Genomic DNA, 27,208 nt, shown 5'->3' on the forward strand with positions numbered 1-27,208 from the left:
AATCGAGCAGTTTAATCAAGCATATATCGAGATTATTATTTATTTTTTTTTTTTAATTTTAAACCCGCCCTTTTTTTTTGGACACTCTTGCATGCTACTATAAAAATCTCTTGTTCTAGGTATAGAATTTTTGCAGGAGTTACTTTGAATAGCAATATCTGTTTGATGGATTGAATGGTGGTGGAGCTATGACTACTGGGACTGAAATTCAGCCTAGATTCTTCAAGATGCACTTTTTGCCCCCAAGCAGGCCATCTATACTTATTCAAACAAATTGAAATGGCATGAGCTCCCCCTGAGATAAATCTCTAAAAATAACTAGCTTGTCAGCAAATGGCAAGTGTATATGAAATGGACAGATCTCCAAGACTGATACAAATACCTTGCAGTTTCCCACTTTTAAAAAAGATATGAGCTAACTCTTTATACTCATTCTACTGCTACATCTACACACCTAATAAATTGAACTACTTATACAAAACAAGTTTCAATTGTAGGTGAATTATATGCTTGGAAATATCTACTTTAAACAAAAACAAACAAAATTAACATAAATCTGCCACTACAAATTATAGTGTTCTTCTTAAAATCATGGCTTTGCCATGGTTTTAATATGTTACTTGTGCCTCGAATATTCGAAGTGCTACCAAGATATATAGCCTTATATAATGTACTCTGATCAGACAACCACATCTGTGGAAGATGGTCAATAAAAATCACCTAGTTTCTTTATAATCAAGTGCTATTATAATACAAATGTTACTCATCCGATTTAATTGAACTAGCTCTTAAAAGACTGCCCGTCTGTCCTAATTCAATATATGAAGAAGAGGAATTGGTACATAGACCATCAATACTCATGCTATGGGTTCTGCTTGGATTCTGCCAGAAGTTATCCCTTACTGTCTTATATTTGGAATTAACGGCTGGATCAGAACGTAAGTCTTCAATGGTAGTTGCTCCTTCAAGCATGCTCACAACTTGGGACATTGTAGGCCTAAGAGTTGGGGATGCATTGGTGCACAAGAGAGCCACATTTAGCATCACCATGGCCTCTGATGAATATTCTAATCCCAACTCTGGATCAACCAACTCCAATAAACTGCCTCTCTCTTGCAGAACATAGGCCTAGAAGAAGCCCCAAATCAACCGATAAAAAAGGTTGCCCTCAGAAAATTGTAACCAATTCAACGTAAGGACACCATACCGTGTTAAGGTATCATTTGGATTTAAGAATTAAAACAGTCTAGCATAATAATAAGTTAGCAGACAATAACAATGAAATCAATCAGCCAAAATTCAATGATTAGAAAGGAGGGAGAGAAACACACGCACACCAAGAATAAACTATATCAATTATAACCTATAAAGATCGTAATTAATCAAAAGATTTGTGAATCATTAATGTAAGAGTTATCAGAAACTTTAGAATCATTTGTAATATTAGCTAATTTATTGGATAATTAGATAATTATTTGACAATGCGTGATAAAATCAGGCAGGGTATTCTTTTAAAAGAATATATGTATATATATTACTCTGAAGTATTTGCAACAACGATGATGGTTTGAATGTTTTGATGGGTGAAAACTTCAACTAAATAACACCTTCAAAGAACAAAATGGAAAGAAATTCTGAGCAATTTGAATTACCCAATCCAGAAGGCAAACAAATTCTTCCTCTGGCCGATAATTTGTGTTGCTCTTTCCACTGACAATTTCTAATGCAACAACTCCAAAGCTATAAACATCTGCTTTATTGGTCAAGTAACCACGCATTGCATATTCGGGAGCCATATAACCACTGCATAATCAAACAACACAAACAATTATTATGCAAAACAAGTAGTTTGAATCTTAAACTGTGACGTTTATGGTATCCAGTTTGAGGGCAAAGATGTTCAAGGGTGATGTATTGTCGGATTGGAAGCTATAAGTACATGCAACTAAGAAATTCTCCACAATTATGACCAAGCAATTGGAGGAAACCATGAATAGTCTGTGTCTGCTTAGATGATAGCATCTCTTTTATTATCCCTGACAAGTACCGATGAGTAAATAACTTCTTACAAGTTTTTGGCGTTGCTCTGAAAAAGAAGAATGTTAACCTCTATATTCTTATTAAAGCACTTACATAGTTCCTGCAACCCTGGTACTGATGTGTGTTTTGCCATCTTCAGATAGCTTTGCCAAACCAAAATCAGAAATTTTAGCATTGTAATCTTCATCAAGCAATACATTGCTTGTCTTTATATCCCTATGAACAATTTTTAATCTCGACTCCTCGTGTAGGTAGGCCAAACCTCTAGCAATACCTATGCAAATTTTCTGCCTGGTAGGCCAGTCCAGTTTCAATCTGCGTACTGTGTCCTTTCCTGGTTAAAATATAAGTTAAATTGAATTTTCAGAGCCTTTTATGACTAACAGCTGTATTGCATGTGACATAATGTTGTAGACATAGAAAGTGCTCACCAAAAAGTGCGCGAGATAGACAATTATTTTCCATGTACTCGTAAATCAGCAATAACTGGTTTCCTTCAATGCAGCATCCATACAACTTTACAAGATTTGGATGTTGAAGTGCAGATATCATTCCAATTTCATTCACAAATTCTCGATTTCCTTGCTTAGATTTTGAGGAGAGTTGCTTCACTGCAATTACAGTGCCATCCGATAACACACCCTATATCAGAAAGAAGAGACCTTATATTAGACTTAGCATTAACAAATGATAACCATGGAAATTAGCTTCCAAAATTTCATAACACTAGATTACCGTAAGTCCATGTCTACTCCTTTTACAATGGTATTTTACAGCTTTTGAGCCCTGATGCCTATTAGCTTTTAATGTCATGAAAGCATCAGTGTTTAATTGGAGTCAATAAATCATTGTGAAAAGCACTTCTAAATTCCTTGGGAAATGGAATACCTCTAATGAACAGATCTCCTAGAAATCTTTCAAAAGTTGTAGCAGGGCCATGATTGTGAAAGTGCTGGAACAAGTATGTATTAGGCATTTGTAGCTACAATCCCCGAGTAGTACATTTTGTGACATAAATATGGTTTTGGAAATGAGGAACAAAACAAGTTAAAGATGTAACACCTGAGTTTTTGTGGAGTTTTCATTTTAGGAAATCTAGGGTTTCTCTAAAATTAGGGTTTCTATTTTTATAAGGTAGTTAGGGTAAGGATATGAACTTAGGCTTTTAAGCCCGTGTCTATTGTTTGAGGAATAATTAGTGTGTAAATAAGATTGGACCTTGAATGGTGACTTAGATTTCAAAAGAATAGACGCTGGCTCATTAGGACCTATAAGGAGGCCCAGCCAATGAAAGGGTAGGCAAACCCATGGATTTTCTTTTCCAAAGCCCACAACTAGCCCATGAAGTTCAGCCCACACATATCATACCTGAATCCTGCCAGCATAGCCTTGATTCTATCTTCATGCACAAAACCTATACCTACTCCAAATACACAAAATCCATGGTAGCTAAAAGTCCACCCTCAGCCAAGAACCTCCATACACATCTCCTTCTCCATGTATGATACCCAATTGCTTCTCTTTAAAAACATGACCTACATGCCTACCCACTCTATTTTCTGCCCATTACCAAAAGCCCTACTGTTCTAAATCTTCCCTGCCACACACAAGCTCTTGCACCACGGTTAAAGCCAACTCAAGCCAGCTGCACGGTGCACAAGCCAGCCACTGAACCCAAGCTTCTATTTTAGGTAACTCTCTTGCCTGCTCCATAGATAGAGCACATGGGTTAGCAGTAGATTAAGGTATGAATAGGTATACAATATGGGCCACGTGTTAAGTATAGATGTGATGTTAGGTTGATTGCAACATATGGGACTCACTAGGATTGAACATGAGCAGATGCATCAAGGTAATAGCAATAGGAATTTATATGTTTTAAGTGTTGCTATGCAATCATGAATTCATATAAGATTATGGACTGCATACGTGATAGGAGGAGACAAATTGGTTGTATTGATATTAACACAAGAAGGTAAATGGTACATAGGGGATGTACTAAGCGAACCAAGGATTGCTGCTGTTTGAGTGGATTAGCATATGCTTCAGGTATGAATTGAAGGAATAACTTGTTTAAGAAAACAAGATAGGCTTTGAAGGTTAGATTAAATACACAAGGATCCAATTGATGGTCACAGGTAAATGCTTATAAGTTAGGTTTCACGATCTTGTTGCTATTTCAAGCAAAATGGGTAGTGTATAGGTTTTGTGAGGTGTCACGATTGTTATAAAAGGATGATTAATATGGATACCATGGAGTCATGATGTTAGGTCATGATTGTTTAAGGAGTCATTAAGGGTTACTAGTCACATGAAACAAGTTGGTATACTATGACATGGGCTGATATGCAAGGCTTATGTTAAAGGTTCTGTAGGGAGGACATGATTAGGTTAAATAAATGGTTGAGAGGTCATGAGTAGGCTCACTTCACAAGGCTCTAGATTTAAATTGATTATGCACTTGAGTAGATTTTAATGTAACAGTGTGCTTATATATAGGTGCCTACTGATGTACGCATGGTTAACTGTGTAAAGTGAGTATTTGCATAAAGTTTGAGGTAAGTAACTATGATCATATCTAGAGGGTCCAATATTGGCCTAACTCTGGACACAAGTGCTGATAATGGACAAAGGCCCAAGTCGCAGGCCCAAGGGTTCAGGAAGGCCTGATATTCTTCTGATTAGCAATATGGATAAGTAATAATATGGCGAACAGATAATTCCTATTTATTAGAGATAAACTTCACACCTATTTAGCCGTGAAGTTAATCAAGTCTCAATGATGATCTTATACGTTCCTACGCCTATAGATCTGGGTATCAGTTAATTCTAAAGACAGTTATGATCATACTTGAGTTATTATACACCATTCTTTACTAACTTAGGCATCAGAGAGGTTGCAGGCATCCAATGCCATTAACGTTTGATTTGCAGGTTAGCGATTATGATCGGAGGTGGGACACGTCCTTTACAATACCCTTCTTACTATTTATGTAAAAAAATATGTTATTTTGCAAAATCATACTACATATGTATGTGTTTTAAATGATATCTGTGTAAGCCTATTCTTTGGTAACCCATTTTACATGTACCCTCTTATTATTATTATGATGCCAAATTTGAATGAAATGGATGTTTCAGGTTACCTATGTATCTATATAGTATCACTATGTATTAAATGAATGAAAGGCAAGGAAAGGAAGAGCATAATGGGAAAAATAAAACAATGAATGACTGCATGAGGTAAATGTTTTAATAAAAAGGGCCATGGCCCATGACAGAGGAAATGGTGCCAGAATTGAAGGGCAGATTGCAACGCCGGAATGCATCACTAGCAGTGCACCTAGTGATGGTCATTCTTGTGGGAGGCTAGTTTCTTACCCATTAGCTCCAAAAGGAGCCAATATTGCATAGATTCCTATCCCTAACACACTGGGGTAATGATGTGTATGGGGCCATATACAATTTAAAGCAATGCTGTCACATAATGTGACTCTGAATGTTAATTTATGATGGAAAACCTATATCCTTATATGGTTACCATGAAATAGTTCCTAACTAAGCATTCGACTCATTTTGTTTTAGTTGTGCGAATGTCCCAGGTAATAATCAATGTGAGGAAAATGCTGCATGACAGGATTTGGTTCAGGTAGAAAAGTTAAGAGGCCTGGTTATTTATGGAAAATCTTAGTTCATGTTTTCATTTATTAATAAGTTATTAGCAAAAGATTGTTTTTTTTTAGTTTTAGAATCTTTTATACTTGGATCTTAAGAAATTTTTTAAAGGTGTGTAGCATTCCAACCCTCATCTTTTTCTAAAACTAGTATATTCTTAAACCCTAGAGGAATAGGGGTGTTACAAAAAAGTTTCACAATTGTCCATAGTATAAATATTTGAAGTCAGTCATATACATATACGTAGTTGCAATGGAATGGATCTCATACAAGAGAATCATAAAATTACCTTGTAAACTGACCCAAAACCACCTTCCCCAAGTTTGTTTGCTAGATTGAAGTTCTTGGTAGCAGCTCTGATTTGTCGTAATGTAAATAATCCTGTTTGCAGGTCAATGCCTCTAAGCTCTGTCCAGAATCAGTATTGAATGTCAATAGAGAGAAGATACCATAAACTGTTTTGTTATATTCTTTTGCCAACTTGCATTGAATGTTGCTTCAAAAGGAAAAGAAAAAAGATGAATTTGAACTTTCACGACCATATGTGGAATATGGACACATTATATCAGATACACAAGTAAAAACTATGCTAATAGCTTTTTCTCATGAATTTAGCATACACTGCAAGTAAGTGATCTCACTTTTCTCAAAAAATCATGATAATGAAAATTGTTGGTGAAATTTTAAGACCGCCTGCATATGCAGAAAAGACAAAAATATTTCTTTTTTAATCTTTCAGTGGAACTAAATGCACTCAAATGATACATTAAGACAGATTTTTAAGGACTGTTTACAGTCAAGCAAATGTGGACTGCCATATGCTTGACCTGGTTGTGCTGGTCATATGATTTACAGAAGCCTAAGGGGAATATTGGAAGCTGATATGTCAATGTGGCTGAAATAATTCCATGACCCATTGAAATTGGAGATGGTGAAACTGTGATGAAATGCACTAAATGGTGAGTGAATTACACTATGATTATGCGGTGTGCAATTTTGATTTAGAGATGCTAATAAACAAAGATTCACTAAGGATAGAAAAAATGTTTCATACCTTTGTTTGCAGAGACATCGTCTCCCATCCAGCCTTTCCTCCACATTACAAATAAGGTGAGAAGACCGAGAAGTACTACTGCAGCCACAACCACTATTATCAAATGATCTTTGTTGTCACCATCTGATGGAGGTTCAAAATCTGGAAGACAGGAATTATTTCAAGTCAACAAAATGAAAGGAAAAATCAATCCAGTTAAAGGCGGACCGAAATGACCTAGTCTTATAAGCAAATCCCAAACTCATTGGGCTTTACTTTTGTTTACAAATCAATATTCGTTTGATAACAGTTTAATTGTTAAAATTCAAACTTCTTTTTCCAAAGTAGCATCATTTTTATGTCATCAAAGAATTTTACTTTTGACCCTTCTATAACTAATTCTTTTCATCCTATTTTAACATATTTTGCTTTGTAGTAAGGTTAGCAAACAACCTTTTTTTGCTTCCTTGCATGCAATGCATGTGGAACAACATGCATTTATTTGTAACTCAGTGAGCAACTTTTAGGAGGTAAACTATTACCTTTACTACAATTTTTGAAACAGAATCCTTAGGCAGAAGTATTTTTAAAAGCTTCACAACAACCTCTCTCTCACATTCTCACTCTCAGAATTGTGCTGTTTAAGTAACAGGCAATATAGAAATATACCTTGAAGAATTTAGAGCTTATAATTACTTACTAGGATCTACTGATATAGCTGATATGAGAGGACCATACTCTCCTCTATCAGGGATGCCTGTTGTCCCTTTTCCGGTCCAGTAAAAGTGGATCTTTAATGTACCACTCCTGACAATCGCAGTAAATGACTTTATAAGTGGCTTACCAGCTCCACCTGCCTCATCTTCTATATTGAAATTTTCCAATACCAACTTGTCCTTTATCAAAACATATAGTAAGGATTGTACTCATTTGTTTACAATCTGGAATGGAGAAAGTTTCTATCTCAGTTGGTGCGTATTGAAGTTTTCTTACCTGCATGTAGACATTGAATATGCGTTTCCCAAGGCTGTTAAATGATCTATCATTTGTGAAAATAATCTCTGCAAAATGAAGTTTGACAGTGTAGTTCCCATTCATGAGACAGAGTCCGTAGTATGTCAGAGAGAGGGGAGAAGCACGTGCTGTTGTGTAGAGTTCTGAATCAGGAACAGATACATTGGAAAGTGCAGAGGTGTTGGTTTGAATGTAGATATCTGCATCTACGTCATTGTCCATGAAGTTGCCGGTGCTGCTGAAAGCCCAGTTCTGACCCAAGTAAAACATTGAAGCACCTGTTCGTTCTCTATCTGCTTCATATTTGGTGCCATTGACACTGGCTTCCTTGCCACCGCAATTAATGTGCAACAAGTAATGACCTATTAAGGTTTGGATAATTAGGGGAAATGCTTAAATAGTATCTTTTCAAACATCATAGCAGTACACGTTGGAAGATAGGCTTACATCAGGACTCAGTACATCATATTCATTGTGCATCGCCATCTTCGGGTTCAAAAGATGAGTGTTGCTAAATTATTTATTGAATTATACCAGATGGCTAATATTATCTTTTTTCGTTCTTTTTCTTTCCTAGGTAATAGACGCATTGTTACTTATATTCTGCATAGTATAACAAAAGGTTCAAGTTACATATTTCAAGCTTACTCCAAGGATTGAAGCAATTTACTGCATTCATATCACTGATAATAAAATCTCAGTAAATCTAAAAATTGAAATCTGAATCTTTTATGTAGTTGTCAGTTATAATGAGCAAATGGGATGCAATATATACTTATTTCTTTCTTTACTGAGAATTGCGCCTCCATACTGCTCTCCAACTTAGCAAGAAATATTTCACTGAACAATAGTTACCCCTTTCTGGCTGTATACGTTGTCTAAGAAGAAGGAACAGCCTGGCATAAACAATATTAAGTACAGGTGTAATGAATCCAATTAAGTTGGGCCAGGCTTGATGGGCCTCTAGCTGAGTTGTTCCCATTTTGTTTTATTTAAATTGCTAAATTCTTGGCCAATGGCCTTACTTAGTGTTGTTTGTAGAAAAGTGGCCATGGCCTAATTTTGGTGATTGACGACTATGGGAGGGGGTGTCTCCCAATATAGACGGGAGGTGGTAGTTTGTAGGATTATTCTGGAGTTTTCGTTTGAACCTTGTGGTTTTCATCTGGAGGCAGGGTACCTCGAATACCCATGATCATCTTCAAGCACAGTGATGAATATATGATTCTATCATCAGTTTCCTTCTCATCCATTTCCATTTTATTGTTCCATTTTTACTAGAGTTACCCAGCAGGTTCATAACAACAGGTCTATTTCAAATAGTTAAATTTTTAATTGTTCCACCAGGCCTCTTCCCAAGTAGGTACCCAAAAATCCTAATTTTCCTTCCCTTTTCTTTGGGGGTGAGTGGGGGAGGGGGTAGTTGAGGGTTTATTTACTAAATTCATTTATGTAGGTGTGGCCCCTTAAAATAAATGTTACAAAAACTGCCCCAAAAAAAGGAATTCAGTTCTAGATGGAAAAACTTACGCTCATTATTCACAGCTGGACATGGGAAATTCCTTTTTAGGCATGGATGAATTCTGCTTCTACAACAGATGGAAGAGATGTTTGAGCTTATATCTTAAATACATACACGTCAATGTGAAGCTATTATTCCAAAACTGAAACCATTGCCAATTGTTTAATCTCTTACAGTTAATAATAGAGTATATTATTACACATGAACAAAATCTTACAATTTATCTTCTCCCGAGTAGCTCTCCACTAAGTTTCTGCAAAATCGAATCAAATAGTTGTTGTCGCTATACATTGTTGATGGCAAAATAAAACATAAGAGAAGAAAATACTCACACACTCCCACGTGGACATTCTGCAGGACTCGAGCTCTCCCAAGTGAAGTTATTGTAAGAAACATCCCTATATCAAATATTAAGAAATAAGAAAATAATCCTATTTTTTCATATGTAGCTGCTGCAAGCTTTGTGTTTTTTAAAGTTCGAATCAGAGGATCAAAGTTCATAAAGAAAGTCGTATTATAAGTTTTGCATGGTGCATCATACTTTCCAATCAATATTACAATGTGCTCCAAATGCAACCAGATCCAAGTGGAACCAAAACAAATTATCAAAATGTATCTTTGTTTCTATTAAAGGCTTACAAAGGGGAGATGGAAATGTGAAAACACAAGTAGGAATTACATACGCATTCTTGTTTCTTCCTAGGAGCCATCCGGGTATGCTTCCAGTGAGCCTGTTTCCTGTCAAATAGCTAGGACAAGGCAACATGCATATCTTAAATGATAGTATTACCAAGGTTATAAACAGAAAGTTTTGTTAATTGGGAATTCACGTACATGAAATCTACATCATCAAGTTGGACAAAGGACATTGGAATTTCACCAGTTAAGTCGTTAAAGCTGAGGTCTCTGTATTAATAAAGGAAAGTGAATATTAGTTTCTACCCAAAAAAAAAAAAAAAAAAGAAATATCAAATCTTTATATATACATCAAGTCATATATAATGGAGTGCAGGAATGTTAACTACAACAATTATGCAGTTGTGTAATTGTGCAAACTTCACCAACAAAAGAAAATCTTATAACCTTCTGTCATATAAGTTTCGTGTGAATGATAAAACTTTAAGATCCATACCATGTCATATTCTAGGTATCACAAGAGGAAAGCATTTTTCAATTAGAAAGATACTGTCATTCTTGTTTGAGGCTGGTCTGAAAAATTCATTGTATTTTCACTTCTCCACCTCGTCGGGGGAAAAATACAAACTAATAATAATCATGAAATGTTAGAAATTTGTTATGAGACAAAACTAGAGGATAAAGAAGCATCTAAAATACCTATCTAAAGACTGTTGGGTTTACATCATATGATGTAAAAGGGCATAACTTCCAAAAGAAAATTCAGGCAGAATATGTTTATCATAACTAACTTACATTTAGATAAAGCTTTCACAAACTAAAATAGTCTAAAGACTCTAAACTATCGCTTGTCCATGAGATTTCACTTGGGTACTTCTTTTTCCTTGGAATAAAACTAGAAAAGAAGTCCCTCCTGCCTGCTATCATTGTTAGATATTTTAAAAATCTGCATGCCATGCAATGAGCAAACTTGTTTCCAGCCTTTCCACACACTCTTCAAAACTGAATACTTATATTTTTCTTTTTCCTTTTCTTTTTCTTTTTTTTGATAAGTAAGAAGTAATTTTATTAGAGATGAATGTATAGGCAAAGCCCATAGACACAGTTAGTATACTGCAGAAAACACCTAAATACATTCTAGGAAACAGAAAGCGGCAAGAGAAAATCATGAATAGAAGCTCTGTTAATCACTAAAGCAGAAAACCAAAACAAGAAAGATTGCACAAAGAAATTCCAGAATTGCTCCAAAGTACGCTCCTTGCCATTAAAACACCACTCATTCCTTTCCATCCAAATGCACCACATAAGACACAAAGGAACCATCTTCCAAGCTGCATCCATTTGAGAAAAACCATGGAGCCCATTCCAACACACAAGAAGATCAACCACTCTCAAAGCATCACTCAAGCCAAATTGATTCTACAAAAAATGCCATCCCACAAAGCCCATGCCACCTCACAATGCAAGAGTAGATGATCCACGGTTTCCCCATTTTTTCTACACATGAAACACCAATCCATACCTATAATACCCCGCTTCCTTAAATTATCGAATGTCAAAATTTTCCCGAGAGAGGCAGTCCAAGATTTTTCTGTTAAGAATCCAACAATATTGTTCTTAGATTCTTAACTATGATTCTCAGCAATAGAGAAAACAAATTTTTTGGATTCAATGAGGTTTTTAGCCTCCTTGGTAGAGTAGTTTTGTATTTCTAAATAATAATGATAAAAACATTTATTCATATGCAACATTACGTTCCTAAGAAGGTAATAAGAAACTACCTATAAAAATATGAATGAAATAAGATACTAAATCTACTAAACCTATAGTACTATTTTCATATGAGACTTTTATTTGATATTTCCTGTCCAAATCCAAATCAAATAACATAGCTCAATCAAATAATAATTCCCATATTAACAATAACAATTGATATGAGTTGCTCCTTTTTCCTAGATTATTGATAAAAGTTACTCGATTGTGTCATGTATGATGTGTGCATTTGGAGGGGAAGTGGTTATTGGAGCATCAAGATTCCAATTGGGTGATGGAGGAGCTTTTCCATGATTCACTTCATATTTGCCGAATGCTCATGTTTCTTCTGTTTCTATTTTTCAGGACTTTCTTGCTCTTTTTCCTTTTGGTGTTTTGGTGCTTCTTTTGCCCATGTGTATGTTGGTAGCATCCTCATAGCCTTCGATTAAAGAAAATCCTGATAAACTTTTATTTGATACCTTCTTTCCTAATCCAAGTCAAACAACCCAACCTAATCAAATAACGATTATCTACTTGTTGACAACAACCATTGATATCAGTTACTGGCTTGATAACAATAGCTACTGATAATAATTGACTATGGCTGGCTGACTCAATGACTGTAATAATATTGTGCAGTGAGAATCACGTGGATGATCAAAACCATTTTCATAAGCACCTTCTAACATCATATAGCAACCTATCTTCCATGAATTCTTTATTAATGGAGGTTTCCCAAGAGAACGTGGAAAATTGAGAAGGTCCTCAGAGCCATATCTTGAACTACTTACAAAATTTTTAGTTTTTCCATATATCCAATATATTCAGGGATCTCTCCATAAATTTGGCACTTCCTCAGTATCCTGCATCACAATATTGAAGTTACTAAAAGTATAATTTCAGAGTATGAGAAGAATAAATCACATAGGGAATTCAACTGACATTGTCTTCATGGATTCCATATTACTCAATGGTGGGAAAGTAGATCTTTGACCTTTTAAGTCAGTTATCCTCCTAAAATCATAGAAGAACATAAACAATTACTCGTATATTCAATTTTTTTAAAACAAGGAAAAATATGATGTGATGGTACATTCATACAGATCACTTAAGCTTCTTAAGGCAGAAATGCTTGAAGGTATTGGCCCCTCGAGAAAGCAACCCCCCATATGCCTGACAGATAATGCGTTTGTGATCAATAGAAGCATACACAATGATGCAGTAAGCTACTGGAGGAAACTTACAGTTTCTTAATCTGTGTCCAATTACCAATGAAATCAGGTATCTTTCCAGAGAAATTATTGTCGCTTACCCTCCTAAAACGTACGATAGAAACAAGCATAAGAAGTCACTCTGACAAACATCATTGTTTCAGGCACACACTACACATCAAGCTTCAAAAGAATATCGTAAGAAATAATTGAATCAAATTATAACATCCAATAACGATGTATGGTAGGTAGTAATCATGAAATATCAAACGAAGATTTGTATCGAGTATAAGCTAATAGTTATAATTTGTTTTCTATATATCTTTGACACTATGACAAGTTTCTAATGCACAGCTAGAAAGAACTTTCTGTTCATCTATATGGCTTGGTTGTCTTGTCCAGCCTGGTATTATGACTGTTGGAATACATAGTTGTAATTAGTTTATGTTATGAGGGTATAATAGTCTTTGTATGTATATGTATCGTCCGAAAGCAATCAATGAATATACAACAAAAAGTATTTTTCTCTCTCTGTTTTCGTCGTGTTCTGGTAGTGGTTGTGCAACAGAGTTAGTGGTACTTGTTGGTGGTTAGTGGCTGTGTGTGCATCCTTTTTCTTTTCGGCCGGAAGTTTTTCTTTTCCAAAGTGTTTCCAGTGACAAAAGGGTGTTATCTCCAGTAATGGACACTGGAATCGAGCTCGCCGACGTGATCTATCCACTCAGGTGAGTTCGCAGTCTCCATTGACTGTCGGAAGGGCTGTTTATCTCTGGCGGAACTCGAAGTCTCGGGGCGTTTGGTTCTAGGTCTCCACTGTCCTATCGTCAACTATGCATACCCCCAACCTAGAGTAAGAGCCTATTCCTATATAGAATGGCACCTGTTTGATAACAGGAATACGGTAATCCTGCTTCCCTTATCCCTAGTTAGGATAGCTTATTCTCGATTTTCAGTTTTCTTTGAACCCAATACAGCCAAACCCAATACAGGCCGGTTCATACCCGATACGATCCGGTTCAGACCCGAAACAGACCGGTTCAGACTGAAAATTGCTTGTTTCAACCAGTACAATCTGTTTTCAACCAGTACAAATCCGAGATTTGGTTTTTAAGCTGGGTTTCTATTTTTCCAGCTTGTATTTTTTCAGTTTTCATCCATTTTTTCATAACTTTCTCCATGATAGCTAAGTTTGAGTCACTATCTATTGCACCAAACGTTAATTTGCCTATGACTACAGTGAAGTTGAATGAAAAAACCTATATACTGTGGTCAAAATCTATAAAAATGTTTTTGAAAGGCAAGGGTCTTCATCGTACCCACTTGATTGATCCAATGCCTGATTCGACTAGTTCTACATTTGTTCAATGGGAGCAAGAAGATGCTCAAATCTACTCCTTGATGTTGGCTAGTATTGAGCCTAATATTTGTGCTAGTTTAGTACACTTTAACATCGCTCAAGAGATATGGAGGCATCTCAAACAAATGTACTTGGGTGCTAGAAACACAACCCGTATTTATGAGTTGTATCAACAATTTTTTGCGTTGGAACAGGGTGCTTTGGATTTGGAAGAGTATTATTCTCAAGTGATGAGCATATGTGAAGAACTCAAAATTTATCAACCTATCACTTCTGATGTTTCAACTATGCTAAAACAACGTGAAGCGTTCATTGTTCTTAGGTTTCTTGTTGGCTTAAAACCTGAGTAAGAGTTGGTGCATTCTCAAATTTTGGCAAGCCCACAGCTTCCCTCATTTCCTAATGTGTTCTCCCGACTTCATCGAGCCACATTATCTGGATAGGTACCTCAGTTGTCTTATGATCAGAGTAATGAGAAATCTGCTTTAGTTGCCTCCTATGTTGCTCCTGGTAAGTATGGAGGCCGGAGTAGTAGAAGTGCACGTAGGGGACGTGATGCCAGAGATAACCGCACTCGAGGTCGTGAATCTCGTAAGTGCACCCATTGTGGTCGCACTAATCACTTAGTGGACTATTGTTGGGATTGACCTGGTAGACCATCTAGGTCCACTAATCAGGCCATTTGCCAAGATGCTCTATCACAGGCAACAAGTTCCAATTTGACTCAAGAGATGATTAGCATATCGAAGGATGAGTATGATCAATTTTTAGTCACACGGGCGGCTTCATCTTCTAGAGCTACTCCTGCCCACCCAGTTATAGCATCTGCATGTCTTGTCTCATCTACTCAAAATCCATGGATCATTGATTCAGGAACCAATGAACATCTGATCGTTTTGTCTTATTCCTTATCTAAGTTAGGTACTATGTCATTTCCCAAAAGTGTTACTCTTGCTAATGGTTGTCTTACTAAAGTTACGGACATTGGATCCACAATCTCACTGATTCTATATACTTGTCATCTGTTCTATACACTCCTAGTTTTCCCTTTAGTTTGCCATCCATTAGTAAAATTACTCAAAATATTCAATGTTCTATGACCTTTTATCCCTCTGTATGTATCCTTCAGGATCTCAAGACGGGAAAGAAGATTGGTATGGGCATGAAGCGGGTGATATGTATTACCTTGATGTCGAGTAGTCACCCACTCGAGCCCTCACTTCCTCATCATCATCCGCTTTTGAATCGCATTGCCGCCTTAGACACCCATCTCTCTCTCTTTTGAAACGTGAAGTTAGGAATCTTGAAAATGTGTCTCCCTTTCCTAATGAAGCATGTCAGCTTAGTAAACACCATTGTGTGTCTTTTTTACCTCTAGTTGATAATCGAGCATCATGTCCTTTTGCATTAGTTCACTCCAATATATGGGAACCAATCAACATTGTATCAAACAAGTTTCAGTATTTTGTTATATCTGTTGATGACTATTCTCGTATGACATGGTTGTTTCTGATTAAAACACGATCTGAACTTCTTTCCATATTTAAAGTCTTTCGAAAAGAAATTAAAACTCAATTTGGAAAAAAGTTTCAAATTTTGCGTTCTGACAATACTAAAGAATACCAATCTAGTGCCTTTGATGCTTACTTAAGCAATAAAGAAATGGTTCATCAAACTTCATACTCTTATACACCCCAACAGAATGGGGTGGCTGAACGCAAAAATCGCTATTTGTTAGATGTAACCCGAGCACTTTTACTGCACATGCATATTCCTAAATGTTTCTAGAGTGGTGATTTTCTTACTGCTTGTCACCTTATCAACCATATGCCTTCATCTGTCCTTGATGGTTCCTCTGCCTTCTCCATCCTGTTTCCCTCATTGCCATCTTTTTCTTTCCTCCCAAAATTTTTGAATGTGTTTATTATGTTCATAACCTTGGCCCAGACTTTGATAAGCTTGATCCACGTGCTACCAAGTATTTCTTTGTTGGTTATTCTTGGACTCAAAAAGGATATCGCTGCTATAGTCCTACTCTTAGACGTTACTTCACAAGTGTTGATGTCACATTCTTTTAATCCATACCCTATTTTTCGGACACGTCTTCAGCTGTTTAGTGTGATCCTCTTCCATTCCCTACTCTTACCCTTTCTCCTCCACAATCACCCATTGTTACCCAACCATCTTCAGTGCCTTCTCGTGTACCTCTACAGGTGTACTCATGTTGCTTACAGCCCTCAGCTCCCCTACCTCCACCAACTTTGTCTCTGTCTTCAGATCCTGAGTTACCTAGTGTGTTAGAATCTCCACCTATTGCTCTCCAAAAAGGTAATCGTTGTTGTGTTACCCAACATCCTATTAGCCAATATGTCTCTTGTCATGCCTTGTCTCCATCTTTTTCACCTTTTACTTCTCAACTTTCAAAATTTTTTGTTCCTAACACAGTTTAAGATGCTTTATCTAATCCAGAATGGAGGACAGCTATGGAAAATGAAATGGATGCACTTCACCATAATGAAACATGGGATCTTGTTCCTCTACCGCCAGGAAAACAACTTGTTGGCTGTAGATGGGTATATACAGTCAAATTTCATCCTAATGGTTCTGTGGAACAACTGAAAGCTCACTTGGTTGCTATGGGTTACATTCAAACTTATGGCATTGACTACGACAAGACTTTCTCCCCCGTTGCCAAAATTTTCATCTGTTCGGGTATTAATCTCTCTTGCTGCTAATTTGGATTGGCCCTTATTTCAATTGGATGTTAAAAATGCATTCCCACATGGTGACTTGAATGAGGAAGTTTATATGGAGAAACCACCTGGGTTTGTTGCTCAGGGGGAGTGTCGAGGTACTGTATGCAAATTAAAAAAGACATTATATGGTTTGAAACAATCTCCTCGAGCATGGTTTGGGAGGTTCTCTGATACTGTATTGGCATTTGGTCTTCATAGATGTCAAACAGACCATTTGATATTTCATCTACATAGTGATGCAGATCATATCTTATTGGTTGTATATGTAGATGACATTGTAATTTATGGGAGTGACTCAGTTGGAATCGCCAGGCTGAAACAAAAGACTTGGGCAAACTTAGATACTTTCTTAAAATTTAAGTCAGTAAATCTAAAAAAGGTATTAACCTATCTCAGAGAAAATATGTACTTGATCTTTTGGAAGAAATTAGCATGTTGGTTGCACGGCCTATTGACACTCCTATGGATCCAAATCGTAAACTCTTGAAAGAGAAAGGGATGTTGTTTGGAGATCCAAGTCGGTATCAAAGACTTGTTGAAAAATTAAATTATCTAACTATCACTAGACCCGATATTTCTTATGTAGTGAGTGTATTGAGCCAATTTTTACAAATGCCCAAGGTCTCAGATTGGGATGTTGTAATCCATATTCTTCGGTATCTTAAGCGAGCGCCTGGCCTTGGATTGTTGTATAGACCAAATAGGCATCTTATAATTGAAGCTTTTTCAGATACTGATTGGACAAGATTTCCTTCAGATAGAAAATCAACTACTAGATATTGTACCTTTGTGGGATGTAACTTTGTTATATGGAAAAGTAAGAAGCAAACAGTAGTAGTTCGATCTAGTGTAGAGGCTGAATACAGAGCAATGGCTCACACTGCTAGTGAGGTGACATGGTTGCAACAATTTTTCAGGAGATTGGGATTCCAGCTCCTGTCCCTTTTCAGTTATTTTGTGATAATCAAGCTGCAGTGCCTATTGCGTTTCTAGTCCTATGTTCCATGAGAGGACTAAGCACATTGAGATTGATTGTCACTTCATTCGAGATAAGAAATTTAGTGGTGACATTTCTACATCCTTTGTGAAGTCTGCTGATCAACTTGCAAATGTGTTTACCAAACCACTGTATTATAGTCGGCTAAAGCTTATTTGTTCCAAGCTAGGTTTATGTGATATATATGCCTCAGCTTGAAGGGGAGTGTTAGAATACATAGTTCTAATTAGTTTATGTTATGAGGATATAATAGTCATTGTATGTATATAAATAGTCCGAAAACAATAAATGAATATACAACAAAAAGTATTTTTCTCTCTCTGTTTTCGTCTTCAATGAGAATGGGTTAAAAAATATATCATAAATTTAATGAAGATGCTCACTCACATATCAGTCAAGTTGCTTAACTTGGCAAGCTCAATTGGCAATTCTCCTGTAAAAGCATTTGAGGACAGGATACTGCAAAAAGATAATAAAGGAGTCAAAAGTAGCACATTATGGGAATCAGTAAGGTCCATATTAATGATTAATGTAGTGAAGAAGGTGATGAAGATTTACAGTTTTTGTAAATTGATCAACTTTCCAATTTCGGGTGGAATGGGTCCCGAGAATCTGTTTCCCTCAATGCTCCTGTAAAATGAATAAATTTCTAATAATTTAGAAAAAGCACCTGAATATTGTTTGAAACCATTTATAGAGCTGGAAAAGTTGAAGTAGCTATGCAAAGCCCCCATTTAAATAGAGTGGGTTGACAGGTTCTGCGGATGAATCTTGTGTGGCTCAATTCCATTACGAGTCTTTTTTTTTTACTTTAAAATCCCATAGCAAAGAATTCTAATATAATATCATAAAATGTTATAAAAATCTCAAATGGATTGATGGATTGTTTCACGTTAGCCTATACAAATTGATCAGATAGGCCTTTATTACGGCTGACATAGAAAGGTCACAAAAATTGAAGGTGGTTCAGTGTTAGAGACCCAAGTCTGCTGTGCACAAAACCCGAAACAGTTACACCTTAACTATAATGACTAATTGTGTGATTACATCTTTTTTTTTATCATTAATAAAAAATTTATTCAAAGGTAGAAAGGTGCAATCCAAATACAGAAGACATGTATTAAGTGATTACCTATCTGGAAAGAGAAAAAGTTACAAGAAAATCTGGTAAATTAAGCCATTGAAGTCTATAGAAGCTGCTGAGCGGAGGAGAGTATTCAGAAAGAAGGTATTGAGCTCCTCCATTGTCTGTTCATGGTCCTCAAAACAACTTCAGTTTCTTTCCCTCCATATACACCACACGAAACAAAAAGGTCAACTATTCTTTTGGACATAACCATTCCAAACCAACCCAGCTGAAGAAATAAATCACTCAACAAAAGTCATATCCGAGTATCTAGGGTCTTTAAATTTGGGTTTATTTTTTTGGGTTGATTAATTTCGAAATTTGAGCTGTTGTTTCATTGTTTGAAGGTTTAGAATTAGATAAATGCTTGGTGCACAAAAGAATTACAAACAATTGTTTTACAAATTGACGTGGTTTGATATGGTAGGTCAGATTGTAAAAAATAAAATTTGGGTAGATCAATAAATCATATCAAATCACCTCAGTTTGTAAGGTTTCATTTTGTAAGTTTGTTCATAAACTTAACACTTTTCTTATAATTAATTGATTTAAGTACTGGTTTGTATAACAGGTAAGTTGATGATACCTGCCTAATTGGGTCTGGTATAGGAAAAGAAAAACTTACCAAATCTGGGATGGGCACTAACCGAGGAATTTCTGCTTATAGATTCCTAAATCAAGGATGCCATAACCAAATTCAAAGGAAGCTTCCTAGAAGCTAAAATGCAATTTGCTTTGGCCTTTATACAGCCCAAGAAAGCACTAATTTATCTTATAAAAAGGACTCTTAAGGCCCAATCAATCTCAACAATGTGTCTTTTCCTCAAATTATCCAAGGTAAGAATCTTACCCGAAGAAATTGCATAATATCACATACCACTACTGCTCTTTTCTATTAAAACATAGTTTATAAAAACAATAATTTGATAATTTTGTTACACATGATCATAAGCAGATTCCATTAGTGTTGCGAACTGGTGCAAGTCTAACCTTAATCACCAGCATCAACTAGTAATAATTGTGACATAAATAAATCATGAAAGTGAAAGTAATCAAAGAATGATTCCAACATACAAGTTTTTGAGGGTGGTGATCCAGGTGAGAACCGCTGGGAAGGGACCTGACAAGCTGTTCCCCATTAGAGAGCTGCGTATACAATTAACAAAGCACGTAACTTCCAACTAAGATACTTTTCTTCAAGTAGTAACAGATTGAAAACTGGGAGAGGGTGCTTACAGATCGACCAAGTGCATGGTAGCCCATTGGGAAGGTACTGAACCAGTGAGGTAGTTTCGACTGAGATCTCTGTGCAAAATGAAGTGCTTGGAATTAGCCAGGGGTGATCCACTATTCACATGGTAGAACGCATGGAAGCTTAAAAAAGATAAAACAATTGTAAATGGTTACTTAGTTCAAATTAGAGGAGAATCTGCTTTTATGCTTACAATTGTTTGAGGTAGTGAAGCTTGGAAAACTCTGGTGGTAGAGTACTTGATAGATTTTGCGCCTTCAGAGCTCTGCATATATCTCTAAAGCAAATTAGATGAACATGGCATTCATAACAACAGAACCATTCTACATCTGGAATCCAGAAAGTACAAAATGTAGAAACACTCATTTCTCCCCTTAAAAGGCCTAATAGGAGGAGTAGAGTAATTTCTTATAAAGTACAGGATGAATTTGTTCCTAAGCCATGTGGGATTTCTCAATACAGAAAATAAAGCATCCTCAAAAATATCTTTCACTTATAGGTTTACATTTTGTTATGGATATTAATAAATAAAGCAGGAAAAAGAAGTTTTTTTGGTAGATTTGGTTCGACACATTTCTAATAATGGCAGATGTATGGATTATTGTAAAAAACGTGGAAAAAAGAAAGGAAGAAATAAAACCATTAACAAGTTCAAAGGAATGTCTGATAATGGCAGATGCATGGACTATAGGTTTACATCCCTCTGACTGAAGTTTTTTGACCATGTTTTGGATAGTTTTCTTTTCCAAACATCCATGGTCAAAAACTCAAGTCAAAGTGGCTTCCAAAATCACCAGAAAGAAGTTTTTTTTTTTTAAAAAAAAAAAGAAAAAGAAAAAAAAAAGGTAGAAGAAGAAGAAGAAGAACTTCTCCCAAATAAACAATAATAATTTTAAGAAACAAGAAAAAGTGAGTAGGAATGGAGGAACCCCCATGTGCTGGCAGAGTTGCCCAAGTAGAAACAAAGAACTCGTATATATACTTTGCATATACCAAAACCAAAGAATAGAGTTTTAATTATTGATTTAATTAATAGGTAAAAAAGAGCAAAAGAGCATAATCATAATATAGTTGTATGCGTTAATAATTTGGTTTCAGACATATATTTTCTTCCGAAATTATTACTTATAAAAAAATATATTTTTTCTTACCAAACATCTATGATCGAAAACTCCCTAGTCAGAGGAATTTAGAACAAATGAAAAAGAAAAAATAAAGAAATTCTCGAAAAGAACCAATAATATCTAAAATAAAATGAAAAAGTGAAGTTTAGTATTGTTTGATGAGTAGGTTCAAAACATGTTCATTGGAACTTCTATGCGAGACCTAAGCACAACAGCATTAGTGGAATTTCTTGGCCCAACCCAACATCCCCATCCAAAGTCGCTCGACCCAAAAGCGATTTATTTATTTCTCTATTTTCATTTCTAAGTTGACACGACACACTTCCCTTGGTCATTGTCTCTTCCCCATTGATCTTCTCTCTCTCTCACACACACACAGAGCTAGGACGGAACTGAACTGGAAATACGAAAGAGGAATTACTTTTTGGTTAAGAATCTGAGTTGCCATATGTGCACGAACTTTATTTTTCGAAACTAATATAGAAATGATTTGCCGATAAATTTGTGTAACAAGAGTCCCTAAAGAAAATTAATCATAACAGAAAGAGCACGTAAAAGCGTTGGAGAAAACATTACCACAGAGAGAGACAGAGAGGAGAGAACAAAATGAGGAAAATCAATAGAGAATCAGAGATGTACATATTTACGACATGGCAAGAGGAATTGCCGTTGAAGGTACAGTCGCATGTCACATTGCTTTCAAAGCCTTTTCTTTCACCCAATCTCTGCCAGTTCCCTTCTCCACTGCAAGGATCTATCCCAAAATCCCAATCTTTCTTCCCCAGTTTCTTCCCTATCTTCTTCAGTACCTCCACTGCACCAAACAAAACAAACCCAAAGAAATATCAAGTCACCACTTTGGCTGCCGGGAAATATGGGCGGAAAAAAAAATCCCATTTGAATCTTGGATTTTCGTAAGAAACAATCTTCTCCATTCTTTCTTTATTGATGCAGTATATGAGCATTCAACATAAGCAACAATCTTTTCAGACAAAATAAATGATTAATCATAGGCTATGAAGAAGTTGTAACCCGGACTTGGTAGTGGCCTAAAGGGGTGTGAAGAAGTTGACAGATTTTGGATACCTTCATCGCTGTGAAGTTTAGCGGTGGCTGCCAATCCAAAGGTTGCAAGTGATAACATTGTAGTGTAGAAGACGACAAGTGCAAGAAGCAGTTTTTGAATTGCAAAAACAGCTGCCATTGGGAATAAGAATTGTGTAGAAGCTGAGAATATCAGTCTCGGCTCAGCATTTAAACCAAAGGGAGAGATACTGTAACCCAGTTAGATGGAATGATCAGTGAGAGTGTGGGGCCGCTATATTCGAGGATGAATAGGACCGTAAATCAACCAGCTCGTTAACAGTTCACTTAGTATTCGTCTTGTTAAACTTCATCGAATTTTGACTCCTGAAAACAAAAAGTTCATCCCGTAAAAATAGATTCCTTCTCAACGACAGATACTCGATTAAATTTGACTCAAATCATATCGACATTATTGATTTTAGATATGGGGAGCACTACACATAGATAGAAGCATGCACTACGAAGACTTGCTGTTTATGTCCGAATCAGTCAGTTCGCTCGATGAAAATTTATTAGTTAATAATATAAATATTGCACTTTTATAATAAAATATATAATATATAATCTAATTATTTATACATATATATATATTCAATATATTTTATAATTTATATAATAATTAATCGATAAAATTTAATAATTTTATATATTATTATATAAGAACCATATTTAAAATAAATATATACTATAATATTATATATATATATTAATAATTTATGCAAACATATAACATATTTTTATTATGAATAATATCAATTAATTAGATTTTAATTATATATAAATTTTTAAAATCTTATAATTAAATAGACGTTTAATGATATATTTTTATAATGTAAAAATTTAAAATAATTATAATAATTAAATAAATAAAATAAAATAAGATATTTTATAAAAATAAATTAAATTAAATTAGATTGAACTAATGTTAAACCAAGCGGAGCTAAATAAAGATATCGAGAACTCTTAATTTTTTTTAAAGGAACTGAACTCGGGATATGGCTGCGCGAGAATACCGAGGACCGAATGTAGTGCCGTATAGAAAGGACAAAAGAGATGCGGACCACGTTGTGAAATTATGATTACTTTAGCGTCTCGAATTCTGGGACTCACTCAAGTACAGGAAGACTCCAAGTGAAATTACACTATTATTAAAATTAAAATGTTATCTATTGTGCAAACGGATAGAAGTTATCTTTAGGTAAGACGAATACTTCATATACTTTTAAAATATTTTACTCAAGTATTGGATGTTCAGTCTGTTTGATGCCAAAAATTTTTCATTTTATTATATTTTATTTTATTTTAAATATTTAATTTTTTATTTAATTATTATAAATTTTTTTCTAAATAAAATATAAAAAAATAATTTAATTTTTTCAAATTAAAAAAATAATTATATTTAAAATTATATTCTAACAATATTTTAATTTTATAATATTTTTTATTCAATTCTTTTTTTTATTATTTTCTAAAATCCAATTATACATCTTAACTAAAATTATTTTATTACTATTTATAAATCATTTTATTATTATTTAAAAATTATTTTATCTCATCTCACTATTCAAACGAAGCCTTATTGCTTACCAGTTGTAACATACTGACAAAGCAAAAGGTGACTAATGATGTTATGAATTTAGCTTCAAAGCAAATATATTCTTGAATGAATTTTAAGTGTATTTGATTTTAATATTGAACAAATAAAAAGATATACAAATCTTATTCATGATTTCCAAACCCATGAATTTATACTAGAAAAATGACAAACCCAACTAGACAAATAGTGATCGAAGAGTCTTAAGCTACATTTAGGCCTTGTTTGGTTAACCAAAACCAAAAATCTCATCTCATCTTATCTCAACTCATCATTACACATTTTTCAAATCCCAATACAAAATATAATAAACAATCTTACTTTTTCAAATCTCAATACAAAATTAATATTCAAAAATTATATTATAACAATATTTTATTTATTACCATTTAAAACATTTTATCTCATCTCATCTCATCTGTGTAACCAAGCGGGGCCTTAGATGTTGAGATGAATTGAGTTAATTTATAAGTAGTAATATTTTATAGATTCTATTGAGATTAATTTAACTTTTTTAAAATGAAGTGTATAAAATAGGTTCGATTTGCCCTCTCAAATTTTTCATCTTAAATTTAAAATTCTCATCTCATTATTATAATTTTTTCAAATCTTCATATAAAATATAATAAATAATTTAACTTTTTTAAATTTTAAAATAATAATAATAATAATAATAATAAAATATAATATTTTAATATTTTATTTTAAAATTTAAAATTTTCATCTTACTACCAGATTATACTTAAGAGTAATTTAATTTTTTTTTAAGAAGTTAAAAAATAATAATTGTTATTAATAATTAATTTAAAATAAATTAAGATGAATTGACAACCTTATCGTATGACTCCGGCCGTTCCGATTATTGGCCAATTCTCCTTTTAAGTCACCTTAGAGTATTCACATTGATTTTCACATCTTTTGAAGATCCAATTTATTATATAAGCAAAATTTTCACATTAATTTATGCAAATTTGAGACAAAATAATAATAAAATATTATCTTTTTTTTTTTTTATTTTTAGTTTTTTTTAATAGGGTTTGATCTTCAAATATGTAAAATATTTAAGTAAAATATTTTTTGGGGAGTGAATGAGTAAAATATGTAGTAAAATATTTAAAGGTAAAATATGTAGAAAGAGAGTGCATGGGAGGAGAGAAAAAGAATGAATAAAATATGTTTTGGAGAGTGAATAGTAGATCTTTAAACATGTAAATGTACTGTTTATAACTATGTAAATATTTGAAGATGCATAATCTAATGTAAATGAATTTAGGCTCATATTATACAAATATGATTTTACATATGCATATATATAGATCAATATAAATGCTCTTAAGTACGATGCCTAGAAACCCCTATTCCTGCACCTTTGAGATCCAAGAGCCCAGCTTGGCATTATTCCTAGACTTCGATTCTTCGTCACTTCAAGCAATTAACTAATTTCATTTATTGTTCACTATCTAAACAAGACTTAAAATAAGAACTTAATTACCCATACCTAGGACTTAACCTCAAAATTGTTATCTATAGGTTTTAACTTTGCCCCAAGAGAAGGTTCGCACCACCTCCCCTAGTGCACCTTTTCCAACTTTATACACCATCCGGTCCATCCCAATGCAGGCCCACTGGTCCCAATAAGATTCTAGTCTCTTGTCACCTTTACTTTTATAATTATTATGATTACATGCAAACCTAAGATAGAAGTAGCTTTCCTTTACCAAAACTACAATTGCAATTACCATCTTGGTTGTAGCCCAGTTGATATAAATTGATATTTTATATTTTTGAGATTAAGAGTTCAAGTTCAAACATAAATTAAAACCACTTGTTATAATAAAGTCTGACCTTTGAGCTATGGGATAAGTTTTGGACCAATTGAATATTTTGAGAGTGTTGTGGTAATGGGCCCGCACCTGGGAGGAGCTCCTATGGTCACACTCAAGAATAATTATTACACTGGTCGACCCCGCCTCTCTGTTTTGCTTAGAAAAAAAAAATTACTATTGCAATCATACTTAGTCCTTTCATTTAGATTAAATTCAAGATGCATGATTCCATCCTCTTGCCCAAATGGTTCCATCAATGGTGAGATGCTTATGAGAAAGAAGTTGGCATTCTAGCACCTCCACTCCTTTCTTTTTACCAACAATTTTCCAGCTTTTATGAGATGTCAAATCATTTGAAATCTTTTTCCACAGTTACTGTTCTTCTCCCTTAATATAAGTTAAACTAGATCATGGACTGAGGTTACTTCAGCACCAATGATCTCTAGAAGCTCACGCAAATGCAAAAAATAAATAGTATTGTGAAAGGCGACACTCCCAGTGTTGGGCCAAACCAAATGAGCCTAGCCCACGAGGCACCGAGAGGCCTAAGGGTAGCTCTACAAGATGAAAGTGGAACGAGAGTATAGAATGGGCCAGGCTGAGAAGGGCAAGGCCAGCCCAGGAAGCATAGAAGGAAGTAGTTAAGTGACACGTGCGGGACGAGGGTCCTAAGTCAGAAAGCCTGACACCACTACTGGCTAAAAACCCCTGCAGGCAGGGTTAAGGACAACCCTTGCCCTTGAACCTCGGCAGCTGGACAAGCCTGAAAGGTGGGCGCTCCCAACCAAGGTCACACCACATTTTATGGAGAGCAGAGATAGGCATGCCACAACGTGAGACCACACCGCATTTAATGAAAGAAGGAGACAGGCACACCACGAGTGCCTCCTGGACTGTCAGTGGTCGCCACGTTCGGGCTTGGATGGCCTGTCACATGGTAGGGAGATGGCAGAGGATGCGACTTTGGTATGGAGTGACACTCCCACGATTGGCTTGCTAGGGGACCATCCCTGCCAGGTATATATATACCCCATTGCGCCTGCACGCTAGGGGGGTCTGTGGATAGTTTTTGATAGAAGGAAAAGGAGGCGCCGGGCTGCCTACCTCCTAACAGTAAAGTAAAGCGATGACGAGAGCTTGAAGTCACACCTTTCTTGATTCAATCGGGAGCGCATGACCACGAACGACCAAGATAAAAAGATCA

At 35.2% G+C, this 27,208-nt stretch overlaps 1 protein-coding gene and 1 long non-coding RNA gene across 7 annotated transcripts; one reads left to right on the plus strand and one right to left on the minus strand.

Moving 5' to 3' along the window:
- Positions 1-524: 524 nt before the first annotated feature.
- On the minus strand, positions 525-22,799 carry LOC122304191 (probable LRR receptor-like serine/threonine-protein kinase At1g07650). Of its 5 annotated transcripts, none has more exons than XM_043116298.1 (24): positions 22,585-22,799; positions 22,138-22,312; positions 20,568-20,651; positions 20,359-20,427; positions 20,197-20,250; positions 18,555-18,626; positions 18,384-18,455; positions 12,920-12,991; positions 12,777-12,848; positions 12,618-12,689; positions 12,467-12,538; positions 10,119-10,190; positions 9,968-10,033; positions 9,617-9,682; positions 9,502-9,537; positions 9,293-9,351; positions 7,742-8,124; positions 7,449-7,644; positions 6,770-6,910; positions 6,005-6,123; positions 2,472-2,682; positions 2,134-2,374; positions 1,653-1,803; positions 525-1,128 (listed from the first exon to the last, which is right to left on the minus strand). In XM_043116298.1, the coding sequence occupies exons 1-24, from the start codon at positions 22,700-22,702 to the stop codon at positions 760-762; spliced, it is 3,042 nt and encodes a 1,013-aa protein (XP_042972232.1). In that variant the 5' UTR covers positions 22,703-22,799; the 3' UTR covers positions 525-759. The 5 variants fall into 5 exon arrangements, with proteins under 5 accessions (XP_042972232.1, XP_042972231.1, XP_042972230.1 ...); XM_043116297.1 differs by having other exon boundaries at positions 20,197-20,268; positions 20,568-20,639; positions 22,585-22,798; XM_043116296.1 differs by having other exon boundaries at positions 20,197-20,268; positions 22,585-22,798.
- LOC122304193 lies at positions 3,472-7,092 on the plus strand. Of its 2 annotated transcripts, none has more exons than XR_006240956.1 (3): positions 3,472-3,731; positions 4,975-6,674; positions 6,782-7,092. It is a non-coding gene; the product is annotated as an uncharacterized LOC122304193 (long non-coding RNA). The 2 variants fall into 2 exon arrangements; XR_006240955.1 differs by having other exon boundaries at positions 3,475-3,731; positions 6,571-6,674.
- Positions 22,800-27,208: the final 4,409 nt, after the last annotated feature.

Source organism: Carya illinoinensis, chromosome 3 (assembly GCF_018687715.1).
Source record: "Carya illinoinensis cultivar Pawnee chromosome 3, C.illinoinensisPawnee_v1, whole genome shotgun sequence".
Classification (NCBI taxonomy): domain Eukaryota; kingdom Viridiplantae; phylum Streptophyta; class Magnoliopsida; order Fagales; family Juglandaceae; genus Carya; species Carya illinoinensis.

What these genes read in the sequence shown, in the direction of transcription:
- LOC122304191 (XM_043116296.1), bottom strand. Translation starts at nt 22,702, where the DNA reads ATGGCAGCTGTTTTTGCAATTCAAAAACTGCTTCTTGCACTTGTCGTC. An exon ending in TTGATCAATTTACAAAAACT is followed by an intron (nt 18,456 to 18,554) that starts GTAAATCTTCAT and finishes ATCTTTTTGCAG; the next exon opens with TATCCTGTCCTCAAATGCTT. An exon ending in CGATGTCTCTGCAAACAAAG is followed by an intron (nt 6,124 to 6,769) that starts GTATGAAACATT and finishes GATTCTGGACAG; the next exon opens with AGCTTAGAGGCATTGACCTG.